This window comes from Cetorhinus maximus, chromosome 26, assembly GCF_964194155.1.
Source record: "Cetorhinus maximus chromosome 26, sCetMax3.hap1.1, whole genome shotgun sequence".
Lineage (NCBI taxonomy): Eukaryota > Metazoa > Chordata > Chondrichthyes > Lamniformes > Cetorhinidae > Cetorhinus > Cetorhinus maximus.
Window position 1 is genome coordinate 19,846,157 of NC_135904.1, and position 15,875 is coordinate 19,862,031.

The 15,875-nt window shown below is 39.9% G+C and overlaps 1 protein-coding gene across 2 annotated transcripts in view; it reads right to left on the reverse strand.

The window, feature by feature from the left end:
* Positions 1 to 15,875, reverse strand: part of rnf111 (ring finger protein 111) — a 116,573-nt gene that overhangs the window by 32,995 nt on the left and 67,703 nt on the right. For both annotated transcript variants that reach the window (XM_078530301.1, XM_078530300.1), the window contains exon 3: positions 12,526 to 12,652. In XM_078530301.1, coding sequence (XP_078386427.1) covers positions 12,526 to 12,652 — 127 coding nt within the window. The remainder of the gene's footprint in view (positions 1 to 12,525; positions 12,653 to 15,875) is intronic.

The window sequence follows — 15,875 nt, forward strand, 5'->3', positions numbered from 1 at the left end:
ATTTGTGTATATCTTGCATTCATATTGCACTTCCAATAATGTCCCAAGGAATTCCAATGTTTGCAATTCTTAACCTACTCTTCCAAATTTCCTCTAATTGAAAATGCAATACCATTCAAGTAAAGCTATGTTTAAAATCTTCGTAAACATAATATACAGGAGTGTATGGTGCACATGATCTCAGATATACCTTAAATAATCTTTTGCCTGAAAAAAAGCACTTATAAATTCACTTGCAACTGCCAATGCTTTCTTCCACTGTAGTCCTTGAACCATCCAAGTTCCTTTTAATGCACATGGCAGGAGGCAACATAGCACAAAACATTTTTCAGCTCTTCAACTTTTTAAAAATTCATTCATGGGATGTGGCCAGGCCAGCATTTATTGCCCATCATAAGTTGCCCTTGAGAAGGTACTGATGAGCTACCTTCTTAAACTGCTGCAGTCCATGTGGTGTAGGTACACCATAATGCTGTTAGGGAAGGAGTACCAGGATTTTGACCCAGGATGGTGGGTGGCTTGGAGGGGAACTTCCAGGCGGTGGTATTCCCATGTGCCTGCTGCCCTTGTCCTTCTAGATGGTAGTGGTCATAGGTTTGGAAGGTGCTGTCTATGAGGCTGGGTGAGTTCCTGCAGTGCATCTTGTAGATGGTACACACTGCTGTCTGTGTGTGGGGGTGCTGGAGGGAGTAAATGGTTGTGGATGTGGAGTGAATCAAGTGGGCTGCTTTGTCCTGGATGGTGTCAAGCTTTTTGAGTGTTGTTGGAACTGCACTCATCCAGCCAAGTGGAGAGTATTCCATCACACTCCTGACTTGTGCCTAGTAGATGGTGGACAGACTTTGGGGAGTGAGGTGAATTACATGCCACAGGATTCCTAGCTTCTGGCCTGCTCTTGTAGCCACTATATTTACATGGCTGGTCCAGTTCAGTTTCTGATCAATGGTAACCCCCAGGCTGTTGATACCATTGATTCAGCAATGGTAATGCCATTGAATGTCAAGAGGCAATGGTTAGATTCTCTCAGTCTCTTAGCCTCTCCTTCGTGGGGGAAATTCTCTCCCCATTCCAGTTGCGCCCATTCCTGGTATAATTACCTTTGAGGGGAATGCCCTTAAAAGGTGTCAAAACCCTTATTTTGGGATCAGGACACTTGTCAGCCGGTGGCTAACATACCTGCCCTCAATACATAAGATTCACAAACACAGAGGTGAAAAACTTGAGTTATGAGGAGATGCCAGAGAAACTAGGGGCTCTTTTAACTAGAACAAAAAATCTTCGAGAAATAACAGATGTATTCAAAATTAAGATAGATCAACCTGATTTGCATTATCAGAAACTATTTCCATTCAGTTAAATTTATGCCCTCTAGGCTACCTATTTAAGGTCACCTAGCTAATGAAGGGAAAAGTCAGGAGATTCTAAAAAAAACAGTTCTAGGGACAGGGAATGTTCTTGCAGAAGTGGAAGTAGAATCCATAGCAGCTTTTAAAATGGAAATGGACAAATAAAGAATAAAATCAAAAGGTTTGGGGGAAAGGGACAACTCATCCGGTTCGCAGCAGAAACACAATGGGCCATATAACTAGTTCCTGCACTGTAACATTCTATGATTCTTCAGCCAGCTTTCTCCACTTTCATAAGCACATACTGCACTCACTAAAAATGGACTAATCTTCTGCAACCAAGTCATGCATCCAGAAATACATTGCTCACTGCATATTTAGCCTTTCTTCCACTTCTTCACCGAATGATTACATATAAAATTTGCTGTGGTCTTCACCCTCACCAAAAAGAAAGGAATAGGTGCATTAACAAGGGTCGAAAATGCAATTGTACCCAAGGCATACATTAAAATTCTTACCTATCTCAAATTCCACTGAAATCTTCAAGGAAGCACAGGCATGCCAGAGGACTGAAGGACAGCTAACATTGTATAGTTGTTTAAAAAAGGATAGACCGAGTAATTACAGGCCAGTCAGCCTAACCTCGGTGGTGGGAAAATTATTGGAAGAATCGTAGGAGACAGGATAAATCTCTATTTAGAAAAGCATGGATTAATCAAAGACAGTCAACATGGATTTAAGGGACAGTCATATTTGCCTAACATGGCTGACTTTTTTGAGAAGGTAAGGAGGGGGATAGAAGGTAGCGCATTTGATGATTTCAGCGAGGCTTTTGATAAGATCCCGCATGGCAGACTGATTACAAAAGTAAAAGCCCATGGAATCCAAGGCAAAGCAGCAAGTTGGATCCAAAAGCTGCTCAGAGGCAGGAAGCATCGTTGGATGTCCTTTTCAAGATTGGAAGGCTGTTTCCAGTGGAGTTCCACAGGGCTCAGTGCTAGGTCCTTTTTGTGGTAAATATCAATAATTGGACTTGAATGTAGGGGGTGTGATTAAAAGTTTGCAGACAATACAAAATTTGGCCCTCCCATTGGCCAAAATTTGGTCTAAGTGCCCTCTGCTTCTTCCTTGAACAAAGACCAAAACAGCCCCCATTCACCACCACACACCTCGGCCTGGCTGGGCTTGTTCTCTCATTGAACAATTTCTCCTTTGACTTGACTTCCTTCACATAAAAGGTGTGGCTACAGGTACCTGCATGGGCCCCAGTTATGCCTGTCTTTTTGTGGGGTGTGTGGAAAATTCTTTGTTCCAGTCCTAATCATGCCCCCTCCCACAACTTTTTTTCTGGTACACTGATGATAAGTTCCGAAGAAATGTCGTATTGGAGTTGAAATGTTAACTCAGTCCCTCTCTCCACAGATACTGTATGAGCTGCTGAGTTTTTTTTAAGCACTTTTGGCTTTTATTACAAAAATTGGCCGTGTGGTTGATAATGAAGAAGGAAGGTGCAGATGGTAGGAAGATATCAATGGATTTGTCAGGTGGATGGAAAAGTGACAAATGACAATCCATCTGGAGAAAAGTGAATTAATTCATTTGTAGAAAGCTAACAGGGCAAGGAAATACACAATAAATGGTAGGATACTGGGAAGTGTAGGGGAGCTGAGGACCTTGCAGTGTATGTCTTAAGTCCACAGATCCCTGAAGGTTGCTGGACAGATACAGCATATAAGATGGTCAAGGCATGCAGGATACTTGCCTTTATTTGCCGAGGAATAGAATCCACAAGTAGGGAGGTAATGCTGGAACTGCATAAAACACTGGTTGGACCACAGTGGCATGGTGTTAATGACACAGAACTATTTATCCAGAGATCCAAGCTATTGCTCTGGGTACATGGAGTCAAATCCTATCATTGGAGCTGGAGCAACTTGAATTCAATTCATAATTTTCAATTCTGGAGTTGAAAACTAGTCTCATGTAATGGTGACCATGAAATTATCACCATTAGTGTAAAAACTCAACTAGTTCACTAATATCCTTTAGAAAACAAAATCTGCCATCCTTACCCTGTCTGGCCTACATGCGGTTCCAGACCCACAGCAATATGGTTGATTCTTAACTGCCCTCTGAAATGGCCTAGCAAGCCACTCAGTTTAAAGGTAATTAGGAACGGACAACAAATGCTGGACTTGTCACCCACATCCCATCAAAGAATTTTTTTAAAGTTCTGGTCACAGCGCTATAGAAAAGATGTGATTGCACTTGAAAGGGTAGAGAGGAGATTTATGAGGATGTTGCCTGCAGAATTTTAGTTTTGAGAAAAAATTGGATAGGCTAGAGTTTTTTTTGAAACAGAAAAGGCTCAGGGGAGGCCTAATTGAAGGGAAAAAATTATGAGGGGTCTAGATAGAATGGTGAAGAAGGTCCTATTCCCCTTGGGTGTGGGGTCCATAACCAGGAGGCATAGATTTAAGGTAAGATGTAGGAAGTTCTTGGGAATTTGAGGGGAGATTTTCACTCAGAGGATGGTGGGGATCTGGAACTCTCTGCCTGAAACAGTGGTAGAAGCAGAAACTCCATAACATTCAAAAAGTACTTGGCTACACACTCAAAGTGCCACAATGTACATGGCTACAGATCAAGAGCCGCAAAGTGGCATTAGGCTGGATGGCTCCTTGTCATGAATGGCTTCCTTCTGTGCTGCAAATTTCTATGAATTCTTTCACACTAACAGGCGAAACGAAAACTCTCAAATTACAATAAAGTCCATTGTTAATTGAACTGATCAGACCCAGAGCACCAAACATTTTAATTGCAACATTCCTATTTAATTTGCAGACACTAAAATAACAATATTCTTCTCCCTTAAATTTTAACCTTTCATGTTTTGCTCTTACACATTAATACTCAAACTGCACCACAAATCTTGTTTTCAGTGTACAAAGTTCCTATATGACCTTTGATTATTTTCTCGCATATTCCCCTGAAGGTTCTGACGTGCTGGAGTACCATTTCCCAGGAACCAGCAGTCCTCCAATAGCCCTTTAGCTATAGCTTCTTTGAACCTTTAGGTCCCCCCTCCTCCCTGCCACCCCCCGACCCCTCCACCACCACGGCTGCAAGCTTAATGGAGGCGGCCTCCATGTGGCAGGCTTATGGGTGACTGAAGCCAGGGGCTATATGCCCCATTGAATTGCTCTGAGTTATTAATCTAAATTTACTGCTCCAGGTGCACCTCCCTATTGAGGGACCAGACCTGCATCAGCAGTGCTCAACTCTCCCAGTAGGGCTGCTTAGGCTTCAGAGCTGCTGGCCGTCTGATTGGGTTGCTGGCAAGTGGGGACACTGGATCCCCATAATGGTCCCAACTTTGGGGTCCTGAAATCTGCAGTACAGTACTTTACTGCAGCAAATATAAAAAATGTAAAGGTTACTTGAAAATTCGTAAACAATAGAAATCATAGAATGTACTACCGTTCACGGAGCATTGTGTATATTAATGTCTGTGTAATTATGTAAAATCCCTCAAGCCTTCAGTTTCTGTGTGTTAGCTTTATAAGTATGTTACCGAGGGAAAAAAATAACAATATCATGGATTTGTAGTTTTGTTTTGTGATGGCTGATCAAATTAAAGTGCACCTCTCTGCACCATGTTGAGCTGAGTTTGAAGTTATTCATGCCTGCAAACTACATCATTATGTTATATTCTAGAAAGCCAGTAGATGAAGCATAGAGCTGGAGTCAATCTTTACATGCTTACATTTACATAGTTACACATCACAAGCATACATCTCCTAATCCAACAACCACAGTTTGACAGACCTGTTGAGTTTTTCCAATATTTTTGTTTTTGTTTCAGATTTCCAGCATCCTCAGGATTTTGCCTTTAACCACAGTTTGAGTCTGTATCTATTTATAGGGATTCATATGAATCACTTAATACCCACCATCTGCATTTATTTAAATATAATTAATATATAATTAACACAGTAGGTAGGTATCTACCACAGGTGCAGGCATTTCTTTTGATAAAAAGTAGACTTCAGAAATTAGTTAAAATTCAAAGGCATCTTATCTCCAATTTTCATGTAAACTGATGGGCTTTGTTCTTTAGTTCTTTGACACTTTGTCTAGTCAGGCTTGTTCAAATCACCAGATCCATACCCTTCTAGTAATGTAGATGTCTGAAGGTTCCACCTCAAAGTTTTAAACCATATAAAATATTTATCAAGATGTGTAGCCATTTCCAAAACAGCAATCTGAGGGAAATATTTCAAATACAATTGGAAGATGCTGCATGCTCTTTAAATTTTGGAACAAGGCAAAACAGCGATATTGCCTTTAAAAAACAGGTCAAGTGATCAAAATCAGTGACACTTATGCAAGAACAAGCTGCCACCTACTGTATTTTACAAGTTTCTATGGATTTATTTACCTTGCAGGCCCAGAGATCTTCCAACAGTTCTATTATTTGCATTACTACAGTTATGCTACATTTATACAATGCTTTCGCTTTTAATGGTATGCCTTTTTGGGCACAAACCCAAAGCAAAAGTGCAACAAAAAAAGAACAAATGCACATCAGCACATTGTTTTTGAAACCACCTAGAAGGACAAGGAGTTTGAACTGTAAAGAAAAGCAGCTGCTATGAAGTTCTGCCAAAAATGCAAACCTTTTCAAGTTGGAAATAAGCTCGAGCTGCCTGCGACCATCATTTATGTTTTTGATGAATGAAAACAGCTGCCGATCTCATCAATTCTTTGCAATAAGCTGTAGGAAACCAGTAAGTAACATTCTGTTCATGCGTTTGACTATGCATGTGTAGAACTGAGTCTTTATAATACCACAATGATGTGAGTGCTCAGTGAAATAGTGACTCTGTTTTCATGATGCTGCAAATAAAGTCAAGTTGGGCAAAGCAACATTTTTCCCCACTTACCCTGAACTTTTAAAAGTTGAGGTAATTTAAAAAAAAACATTGTATCTTGTAAAAATGCCAATCTTATGTGTTGCTGCAGTTTTGTTGCCCAATGGTTAACCACTCCTATGGTGAATTTCCGGCCCCAAATATAGGCCTATCGCTTTCCCTTGGGGAAATTATAATCTTACACCTCAAGTGTGTTGGTAAATCCAGGCTTTACACTGATTAACTTTAATCATGCCCAAAGTTGCCAAAAGGCTATAGCACTGTGAAGGGTAAGTCTTTCATTCCCACTATTTCACCAGTGAGAAAGGAGTGTGCAGGGAGGAAAAAGGCTTGGGAGAAAATGGAAATGAGCGAGAGGGAGCACAGGGTGGGGAGAGAAAGAATAAAAAGGAGGACTAGAAAAAAAATGAGGACACAAATAAAAATATACATTTTTGGTTATACATCATGAAATACTATAGTTCATTTCTCTCATACACCAAAAGATTTAAGCACTTACCTTTCTGACAACTTATTGCACCAACTGCTTATATATGACATCAAGCATATGAAGCAGTCCATGTCCAAATGCAGCAAGACCTGGGCAATATCCAGGCTTGGATTGAGAAGTGGCAAGTAACATTCGCGCCACACAAATGTCAATCAATGACCATCTCCATCAAAAGAGAATCCAACCATCACCCCTTGATGTTCAATGGCATCACCATCACTGAATCCTCCACTATCCTGGTTACCATTGATCAGAAACTGAACTGGGCTAGCCATGTAAATACTGTGGCTACGAGAGCAGTTCAGAGGCTAGGAATCCTGCGGCGAGTAACTCACCTCCTGAATCCCCAAAGCCTGTCCACCATCTACAAGGTACAAGTCAGGAGTGTGATGGAATGCTCCCCACTTGCCTGGATGTGTGCAGCTCCCATAACACTGAAGAAGCTCGACACCATACAGGGCAAAGCAGCCCATGTGATTGGCACCACATCCACAAACATTCACTCCCTCCACCACTGATGCACAGTAGCAGCAGTGTGTACCATCTACAAGATGCACTGCAGGAATTCACCAAGGCTCTTTCGACAGCACCTTCCAAACCCATGACCACTACCACCTAGAAGGACAAGGGCAGCAGATAGATGGGAACACCACAACCTGGAGGTTCCCCTCCAAGTAACTCACCATCCTGACTTGGAAATATATCGCCGTTCCTTCACTATCATTGGGTCAAAATCCTGGAACTCCCTTCCTAACAGCACTGTGGGCGTACCTGCACCACATGGACTACAGCAGTTCAAGGCAGCAGCTCACCATCATCTTCTCAAGGGCAACTAGGGATGGGCAACAAATGCTGGCCCAGCCAGCAAAGCCCACATCCAGTGAATGTATTAAAAAAAAGTGGCCCTCCATCTTGATTTGAAACCTTTAATGCCAGCTTGGCTCAATAATAGCACTCTGTGAATCAAAAGATTGGGGTTCAAGGCCCAGTCTGAGACTTCAGCACATCTTATTACCAGTGGGTCTGGGGCAGATTTTAAATTAGGCCTCTGTACTCTTCCTGCGATCTCAACTTTGCTTTTGAATGTGGCCAAAAGTGTTTTGTCTTAACGGCTACATTTAACTACAGAAAGGCAAAAATCATCCATACAGCCTGTGTTACATGCAGGTCAGATGTCTTGGCTCTACTGGCAGATTGAAAACAGTCTGATTTTCTTTGTAACCTAATTATCGTCATAAAGCACATTTAGTGTACTTGGGCCAAATTCAAAACCAAAAAGAGTGAGGCTAGAAATAGAAACATGCTTAAGCCAACCAACATTTTTGTGGTAAGCTGCTAATGTGACACTTTCAATTTATCACCTTAGCTGCTTCCATTATCACTTCCCTTCAATTATATCTTAAAATGTTCTCTCCGAACAGTTTGGTAGGGCCCAAGCCCAAACTATATTGGTAGACGCCTCTCATGGTTGAAGTGGACATAGACAAAAAATATACCCATCATTACACTTTGCTGAAATCTGTCTGTTCCATGCAAATTTTGTATGTTTTTGTAGAAGAAATTTGTTTTACTTAAAATGTGTTACAAATGGAATTAAATGCCTGCCAGTCTTTTTTCCCCCGACTGCAGGCCCTTTCTTGTGCTGCAATATGCATGTCACTCTGCCGATTCACCATGTCCACATCAGTTCATACCCAAAATTGACAGCTTATTAAATTTAAAATGTTAAAATAGATCTGTTTATACTTTAAAATCTGCAGTAGAAAGTCAAAATTACATATCAATGGTGAAACATGATCCATTCTTGCCACAGCCAGAACAACCAATTTGCAAAGTCAACACAACTTGGGGTTTGTCTTCCATAATATTGGTCTCTGACAAATATACTGTCAAACTAGGATTTTCTTTAAAGCTGCAAGGTTCATACAAAAAGACAAAAATGTATCCATCAGTTAACCCCAAGCTAAACTTTTATTTAAGGACACTTACTTCAATGAAGTTTTCTTTCAAAGTTGGTAGTGCTTGTTGTTGACATTTTGATGCACATCAATTCAATCATGCCAACGGTTTGCGGAGAACAGATTAAGATGAGTAATATTGTAAAAGTTTCAAACAAGCTCTTCAGTCCATCTAGTTGACTATCAACCGTATTCTCTTCATGATCTGATAACCCTGAATCCTGTTGACAGGATCTTGTCTAGTTCATTATTAAAACCTATCAAGGTTTCCTGCTCCACCACCCATGCTGGTAAACTTAGCAACTGTTTGCTAAAAAACTTCATCCTGCATTTTCTATTTTCTTTGTTGTTTTTAAATTTGTATTTTTTTTTTCACATCCACCTGAGGAGTCAGGTGAGGCAAAAACAGAAAATGCTGGTGAAACTCAGCAGGTCTGACAGCATCTGCGGAGAGAGAAACAGTTGACGTTTCGAGTTTGTATGACCCTTCTTCAGAGCTACAGGGAAGTAGAAATGTGATGAAATTTACACTGTTTAAGGGGGGTGGAGCAAGTGAAGCTGGATAGAAGGCCAGCGATAGTTGGGGGCAAAGGAGAGAGATTGACAATGATGTCATGGACAAAAGGACAAAGGGAGTGTTAATGGTAGTGGTAAGGGTTAAAAAAGTGTCGATAGTGGAAAAAAGGGATCGAGAATGGGATAAGAAGGGGGGATAAAACAATGAATAAATGAATGAAAATAAAAATAAAAATAAGTGGATAAAAAATAAAAATAAATGGATAAAAAATAAAAATTAATTTTGAAAAAGGGATTAAAAAAGGGGTGTAGATAGAGGAGAATTCATGGTCTGAAGTTGTTGAACTCAATGTTAAGTCCGGAAGGTGATTTATACAACTTCAACATGGCTTCCTTATTCTTGCATTCAACGCCCCTATTAATAAAGTTTAAGATACTATTAACTACTCTCTCAACATGCCCTGCCATCTTCAATGACCTATGTTCATATACACCAAGGTCCCTCAGCTCCTGCACCTCCTTTATTTCACACTGTCTCACCATATTCTACCTGCCAAAATGGATCACCTCACAGTTCTCTGCATTGAACTTCATCTGCCACTTGCCTGCCCAATCCACCAACATATATCTATGTCCTTTTGAAGCTCAAGACTATCCTCATGACAGCTGGCAACATTTCCAATCCTCATATCATCTGCAAATTTTGAAATCATACCCTGCACACCACATTCTAGGTCATAAATATATATCAGGAAGAGCAAGGGACCCAAGCACTGACCCCTGGGGAGCTCTGCTACAAACCTTCCTCCAATTTGAAAAACAACCATTTATTACTACCATTTCCTGTCACTCGGCCAATTTCTTATCCAAGTGCCTACTGTCCCTGTTATTCCATGACCTAGAATTTTGTTCACAAGTCTGTTGTGAGGCACTGTACCAAATGCCTTTTGAAAATCCATATACACCACATCAACAGTGTTTTTCGTATCAACCTTTTCTGTTACCTCCTCAAAAAACTCCAGAAAGTTAGTTGAACACAATTTTCCCTTAATGAATCCATGCTGGCTTTCCTTAATTATCCTGCACTTGTCTAAGTGACTAATGATTTTGTCCCAAACTATAGTTTTTCAGAAGTTTCTCTGTCAAAGGTCAAACTGACTGGTCTGTACTTGCCAGCTTTATCCTTGCACACCTTTTTGAACAAGGGCATAACATTTGCAATTCTCCAGTCCTATGGCACCTCCCCTCTATCTAAGGAAGACTGGAAGATTATCACTTGCGCCTCTGCAATTTCCACTCTCACTTCCCCCAGTACCCTTGGATGCATCTCATCCAGTCCTGGTACCTTATCTATTTTAAGTAAAGACAGCTTTTCTAACACCATCTTCTCAATTGTAAATTCTTCTGGTGTACCAGTTACCCCCTCTCCCACCTCGGTCTGGGTAGCATCTTCTTCCTTTGTAAAAACAGATGCAAAGTACTCATTCAATACCTCCGCTATTTCTCCAGCCTCCACGTGCAAGTCCCTTTTTTGTCCCTACTCTTTCTTTTATTGCCCTTTTATTATTTACATGCTTAATGAAGACCTTGGGATTCCCTTTAATTTAGCTGCCAGCCTCTTTTCATGCTTTCTCCTTGCTTTTCTTACTCGTTTCTTCACTTCCCTCTGGTCCATCTATATTCAGCCTGATTCTCCATTGTATTTTCTCCCTGACATCTGTCCTACGTGCACTTCTTCCTTTTCATCTTCATCTCCATCTCTCTCGTCACCCAGGGAGCTCTGGATTTATTTGTCCTACTTTTCCCCTTCAAGGGAATGTACCTGCAATGTCTTTTCTTTGAAGGTGGCCCATTGTTCGGTCACTGCCCTTTCTGCCGACATTTGATTCCAACTCACTTGACTCAGATGCATTCTCATCCCATGGAAGTTGGCTTTCCCCACCCAATTAATTATCCCTGCTCTGGATTGTGCCCCGTCCTTTTCCATGACCAACCTAAACTTTATGATACAATGAGCACTGCCCCCTAGAGGCTCTCCCACTGATATTTGATGCACTTGGGCCAACTCATTCCCTAGAACCAGGTCCAAAGGTGCATGTCCTCTCGTTGGATCGGAAACATACTCAGAAAATTATCTTGAACACATTCCAGGAACTATCGCCCCTCTTGTTTCTTTGTATTATTCCTATCCCAGTCTATATTTGGATAATTGAAGTCCCCATTATGATTACTTTATAACTGTTGCAACTCTCTAATTTCTTTTCAAATTTGTTTCTCCACATCCTTTCCACTAGGTGGTGGTCTATATACTACACCATTCAATGTTATTGCATCTTTTCTATTCCTTACCTCTAGCCAGAGAGATTCCATCCTCAACTCCTCTGGAAGATCCTCTCTCTCCAGTACTGTAATGCCACCTTTAATCAATATTGCCACTCCCCCCACCCTCCTTTTCTTCCTTTCCTGTCTCTCCTAAGCGCCTTCTACCCAGGAATATTTAACATCCAGTCCTGCCCTTCTTTGAGCCAGGTTTCTGTTATAGCAATAATATCATAATTTCATTTGTCAACCTGCGCCTGCAGGTCCCCAATCTTATTAACTACATGCCATGGATTCACATACATGCACATTAGCCCTTATTTAGGCTTATTCTGACCCCATCTAATGACTTACTATTGCCTACTCTAATTCTATCAAACCCTCCAAGTTTTCTATCTACGTTGATGCCACTCTCTGATATATCTTCGTTATCAATTGATGCTTCTCTACTTGCCACTGCCAATTTTTCTCCTCTCCACTCTGAATTTCCCCTCAGGTTCCCATCCCCCTGCCAATCTAGTTTAAACCCTCCCCAATAGTACTAGCAAACCCACCCGCAAGGACATTAGTCCCAGTCCTGTTAAGGTGTAACCTGTACTTATTGTACAGGTCCCACCTGCCCCAGAACTGGCACCAATGCCTCAGAAATCTAAAGCTCTCCCTCCTACTCCATTAAATTTCAGCTTGGACAGAAATAAAATTTATTAATGCATGCTGAAGTTGTCACTTCCTGAAATGTTAAACGTTAGGACACATTTCATCCATATACGGTATTATTGCTGTCAAACGATTTCACCTGGTCATTATAAGCTTTATTTAAAGGGTTACTACAGGATACAATTACTCATAGACAAGGCTTTGTAGGAATCTGGGAATAATTTTAAGGAACATTTTTGCAAATCAACATTCAAAGGTCAGTGAGTTTTCATCTGCGACAAATTTATAGACATTGAAATTCTCACCTGCAATTGTCCCCAACAGTGACAATCTCCACTTCACTGTCCGTTGAGGTAACATTGATTTCTTCATTGGCAGTAACCTGGGGAGCTGAGGTGGCCTCAATCACCACAACATCCTCATCAATATTTCCTGGAAACAGCACAAAAATTAAAATCAGCAAAAATTTAGCATGTACAGCAAAATATGTGGTCTTGAAGTTTCAGTTACACCCAGTGTGACCTACATACACAAGAGTATCAGAGACAAGAATACTGCAGCTGGTTATTATATAGTTAATAACATTAAAACTTACTGTGCTAATCTCAGACGTGTCATCAATCACAAAGCCTTCAACAAATCTCAAGTGCACACGTTTTCCACCCATTGGAACATTTCCATGAATAAAATTCAAATTTTCATTGGTTTATGAAACTGAGCTTCTATATCATAAGCACAAGTTCACTGTTTTGACTGCACATACAAATAAAACAAATGGAGTAGAGATTCAAAATGCATTGTCTGGTGTCAATGCACAGCAACTTACTTCATTGCTGCTTTAAAATTAATTTGGAACAAGGGCAACTCAGATTAGTAAACTTGAGATTTCTGGAGGTCTGAAATAAAAACAGTCAATTCTGGGATACCTAGAGCACCTCAAAAAGACCGGTTAACATTTCAAGAATCACAGCTCAAAATGTTAATCTGCCATTTCTTTTCCAGATGCTGATGGACCTGCTTATTATTTCCACCATTTTCTGCATCATGTCGACGATAGTACTCTTCCCACACCATGGGTAGGCACTAGTACAAGGAGGCAAAGCTGTACTTTTCAACTTTTATTTGTAGATATTTAAGTTGCAGATATTGGTTTCAATAACATTTGGTTAGTATATTTAAAATACTCTGTATTTCTTAGGGTCCTTGGCTTTCACAACAGCAAAATTCAATTCTGTGACAACAAAACACTTGCAGTGCTGAAGCCATTTCAAAAAATTTCTACTTGCTTTTGCTTTACAATTGTGGGTATGTGGGTACTGCCCAGAGGATAAGATGCAATAATCATGTGCCATTAGTAGTTATGTGCGCTCAATTTAATGCATTTACTTTCTTCACAAAGGCTTGTTATATTTCACAAGTGTCTGAAGGACATCCGAATTTATAACTTTCATAAAAGAATATATGTTGTTTATAAAGCAAAGAACAAACAGGCAGTGAAAGTACTGACAAAATTATAATCTAATTTGATGCATTACCCTGAAATATGTTGCTGTCTTCAATTCCCTTCTTCCCAACCATTCGTCAAAATGCCAGACATAATTAAAATCAATCTTTGGTCAGCTACAATTAACACAAGGCAAGTTCAAACATCACAAAGGCAATTTGAGAATTTAAATTAATTGAAGTAAAGTAACGATTGTTGTAAAATCCTAAGTAATTCATATACTTTAAGGGAGGAAACCTACTATCCTCACCCAATATCGTCTATCTGTGACTTCAACATGGTTGGATCTTAACTACCCTCTGAAGTTGCTGAACGAGCCACTCGGTTTAATCAAAAGGCTGAACAGCACTGAGGGAGCAACTTCACCACACGGTCAGCAGTGGTTTAAAGCAGCTCACCACAACTTTGTCAATGCTACTAGGAATGGGAAATAAATCCTGGCCTTGCCACTGACACATCCTAAAAATTGAATAAAAAGAAAACCAATTCATAAGGAGGGTTACCAGTGCAAACAGACAGCTATATCAATCTCCAAAATTTCTGGCACTTCTGTTACTGGTTTCTCTATTATTTTTTCTCACCTAATGCTAAAATACAAAATATGCGCACAATTTCTCCTAGAGTGTTGCAAGTCATTTGTAGTCTTCATGTTAGAAACCTGGCTGAGATGTACTGACTCAACACAAATTGGAAATGTGAATTTGAACACAAGACCTTCTGGTCTGTATGATTCAGTTACACATGCTCATTTATCAACTGAGCTATGAAAAGAGCTTTAAATGGAAAATTCTGACATTACATTATATTTAAATGGGCAAAGAAAGGTCACAGCAGTCTTCAAAGTGGGTCAAATAATTAGAAATTATAATTTAAATGGAAATGTAATAATTACAAATAAAAAATGAGTCACACAATTAGAATTATAACAGCTGTTCTCTTTCTATCCTCTCTTATTTTCTGTTATCAAGGAGAAAAAAAAATCCACTATGACCAAAGCATCCAAAAGAGGCTAAAATACTACCAGTCTACAGCTAAAATCAATGCTCTATGCAGCTGCCCTGAACTGAGTTTCCAAAACAAACATAAGCAGAATGTGCTGATTATACTGCATTGTCACATTAGATTCTCCTCAGAAACTGCTAGTTATAGGCTTTGTCCTTCAAGATCACCATCATCCACACAACTGAATTACTAACTGTATTTTAAGAACCGTTACCCAGTTAATCATTGGTTAGTCCTATCAACTAAATTTTATGGTTGTGTTTTGGAAGCCACCAATTTTTAAATTACTTATCAAACTGAAGCTCCATTAACAACACAGATTAGGCAAGCTAGACCCATTCCACTTGCATCGATATTTCTACTAACTTTCTTCACACTGCTGAAAACGAGCAATATTTTCAGATATCTAGTTTACACAATCCATAATGGAAATTTTCACTGTTTTCATCTTCGGATGGTGGATTTTCACTTCAAACCTGGCAATTTGTTTGAAACTACAAATAAAACCACATTCATACTGTGCCTGTTACATCTCCAAGATGTTCCAAAATGACAGCCAATCAAGTACTTCCAAAGTGTAGTCAATACTGTAATATAGGCAAACGTGGTAACCAGTTCATGCAAAGCAAGATCCCAAAGAACTGCAGGTAAGTAGATAATGAGATAATCTGTTTGAACCTGTTGGTTGTGGGATAAATATTGGCAAGGACACGGGAACCCTCTTGCTCAGAGTAGTCTACGGGATGTTTTCTATCCAGCTGAACAGGCAAGTCTCAATTTAATATTTCTCTGACAGCACCTGAGACAGTGCAGCACTCCCTCTGTATTGGACTGAATGTCAGCCTAGCTGAGTGCTGGGAATAAGCTAAAACTGAGGGTGTCTGACAAATTATGTTCAATCTTAGAAAAAAGAATTATCACCAGTGCAACATAAATCAATGACTACTGTTACTTATGTGAATTCCAAAAAACAGGGACCAGGCCACCAAAATATTTTCTAAAACTCCACTGATGGGTTATGGAGCCAGAAATTATCCTCAACAAACATCTGAAATAATCTGAAAAGCAATTATCAGTTGATTTACAGTACCAATATGGTTAATGGGTTAATTGAAGAATATTTGAAGTGAATGGTTTGCGAGCACACAA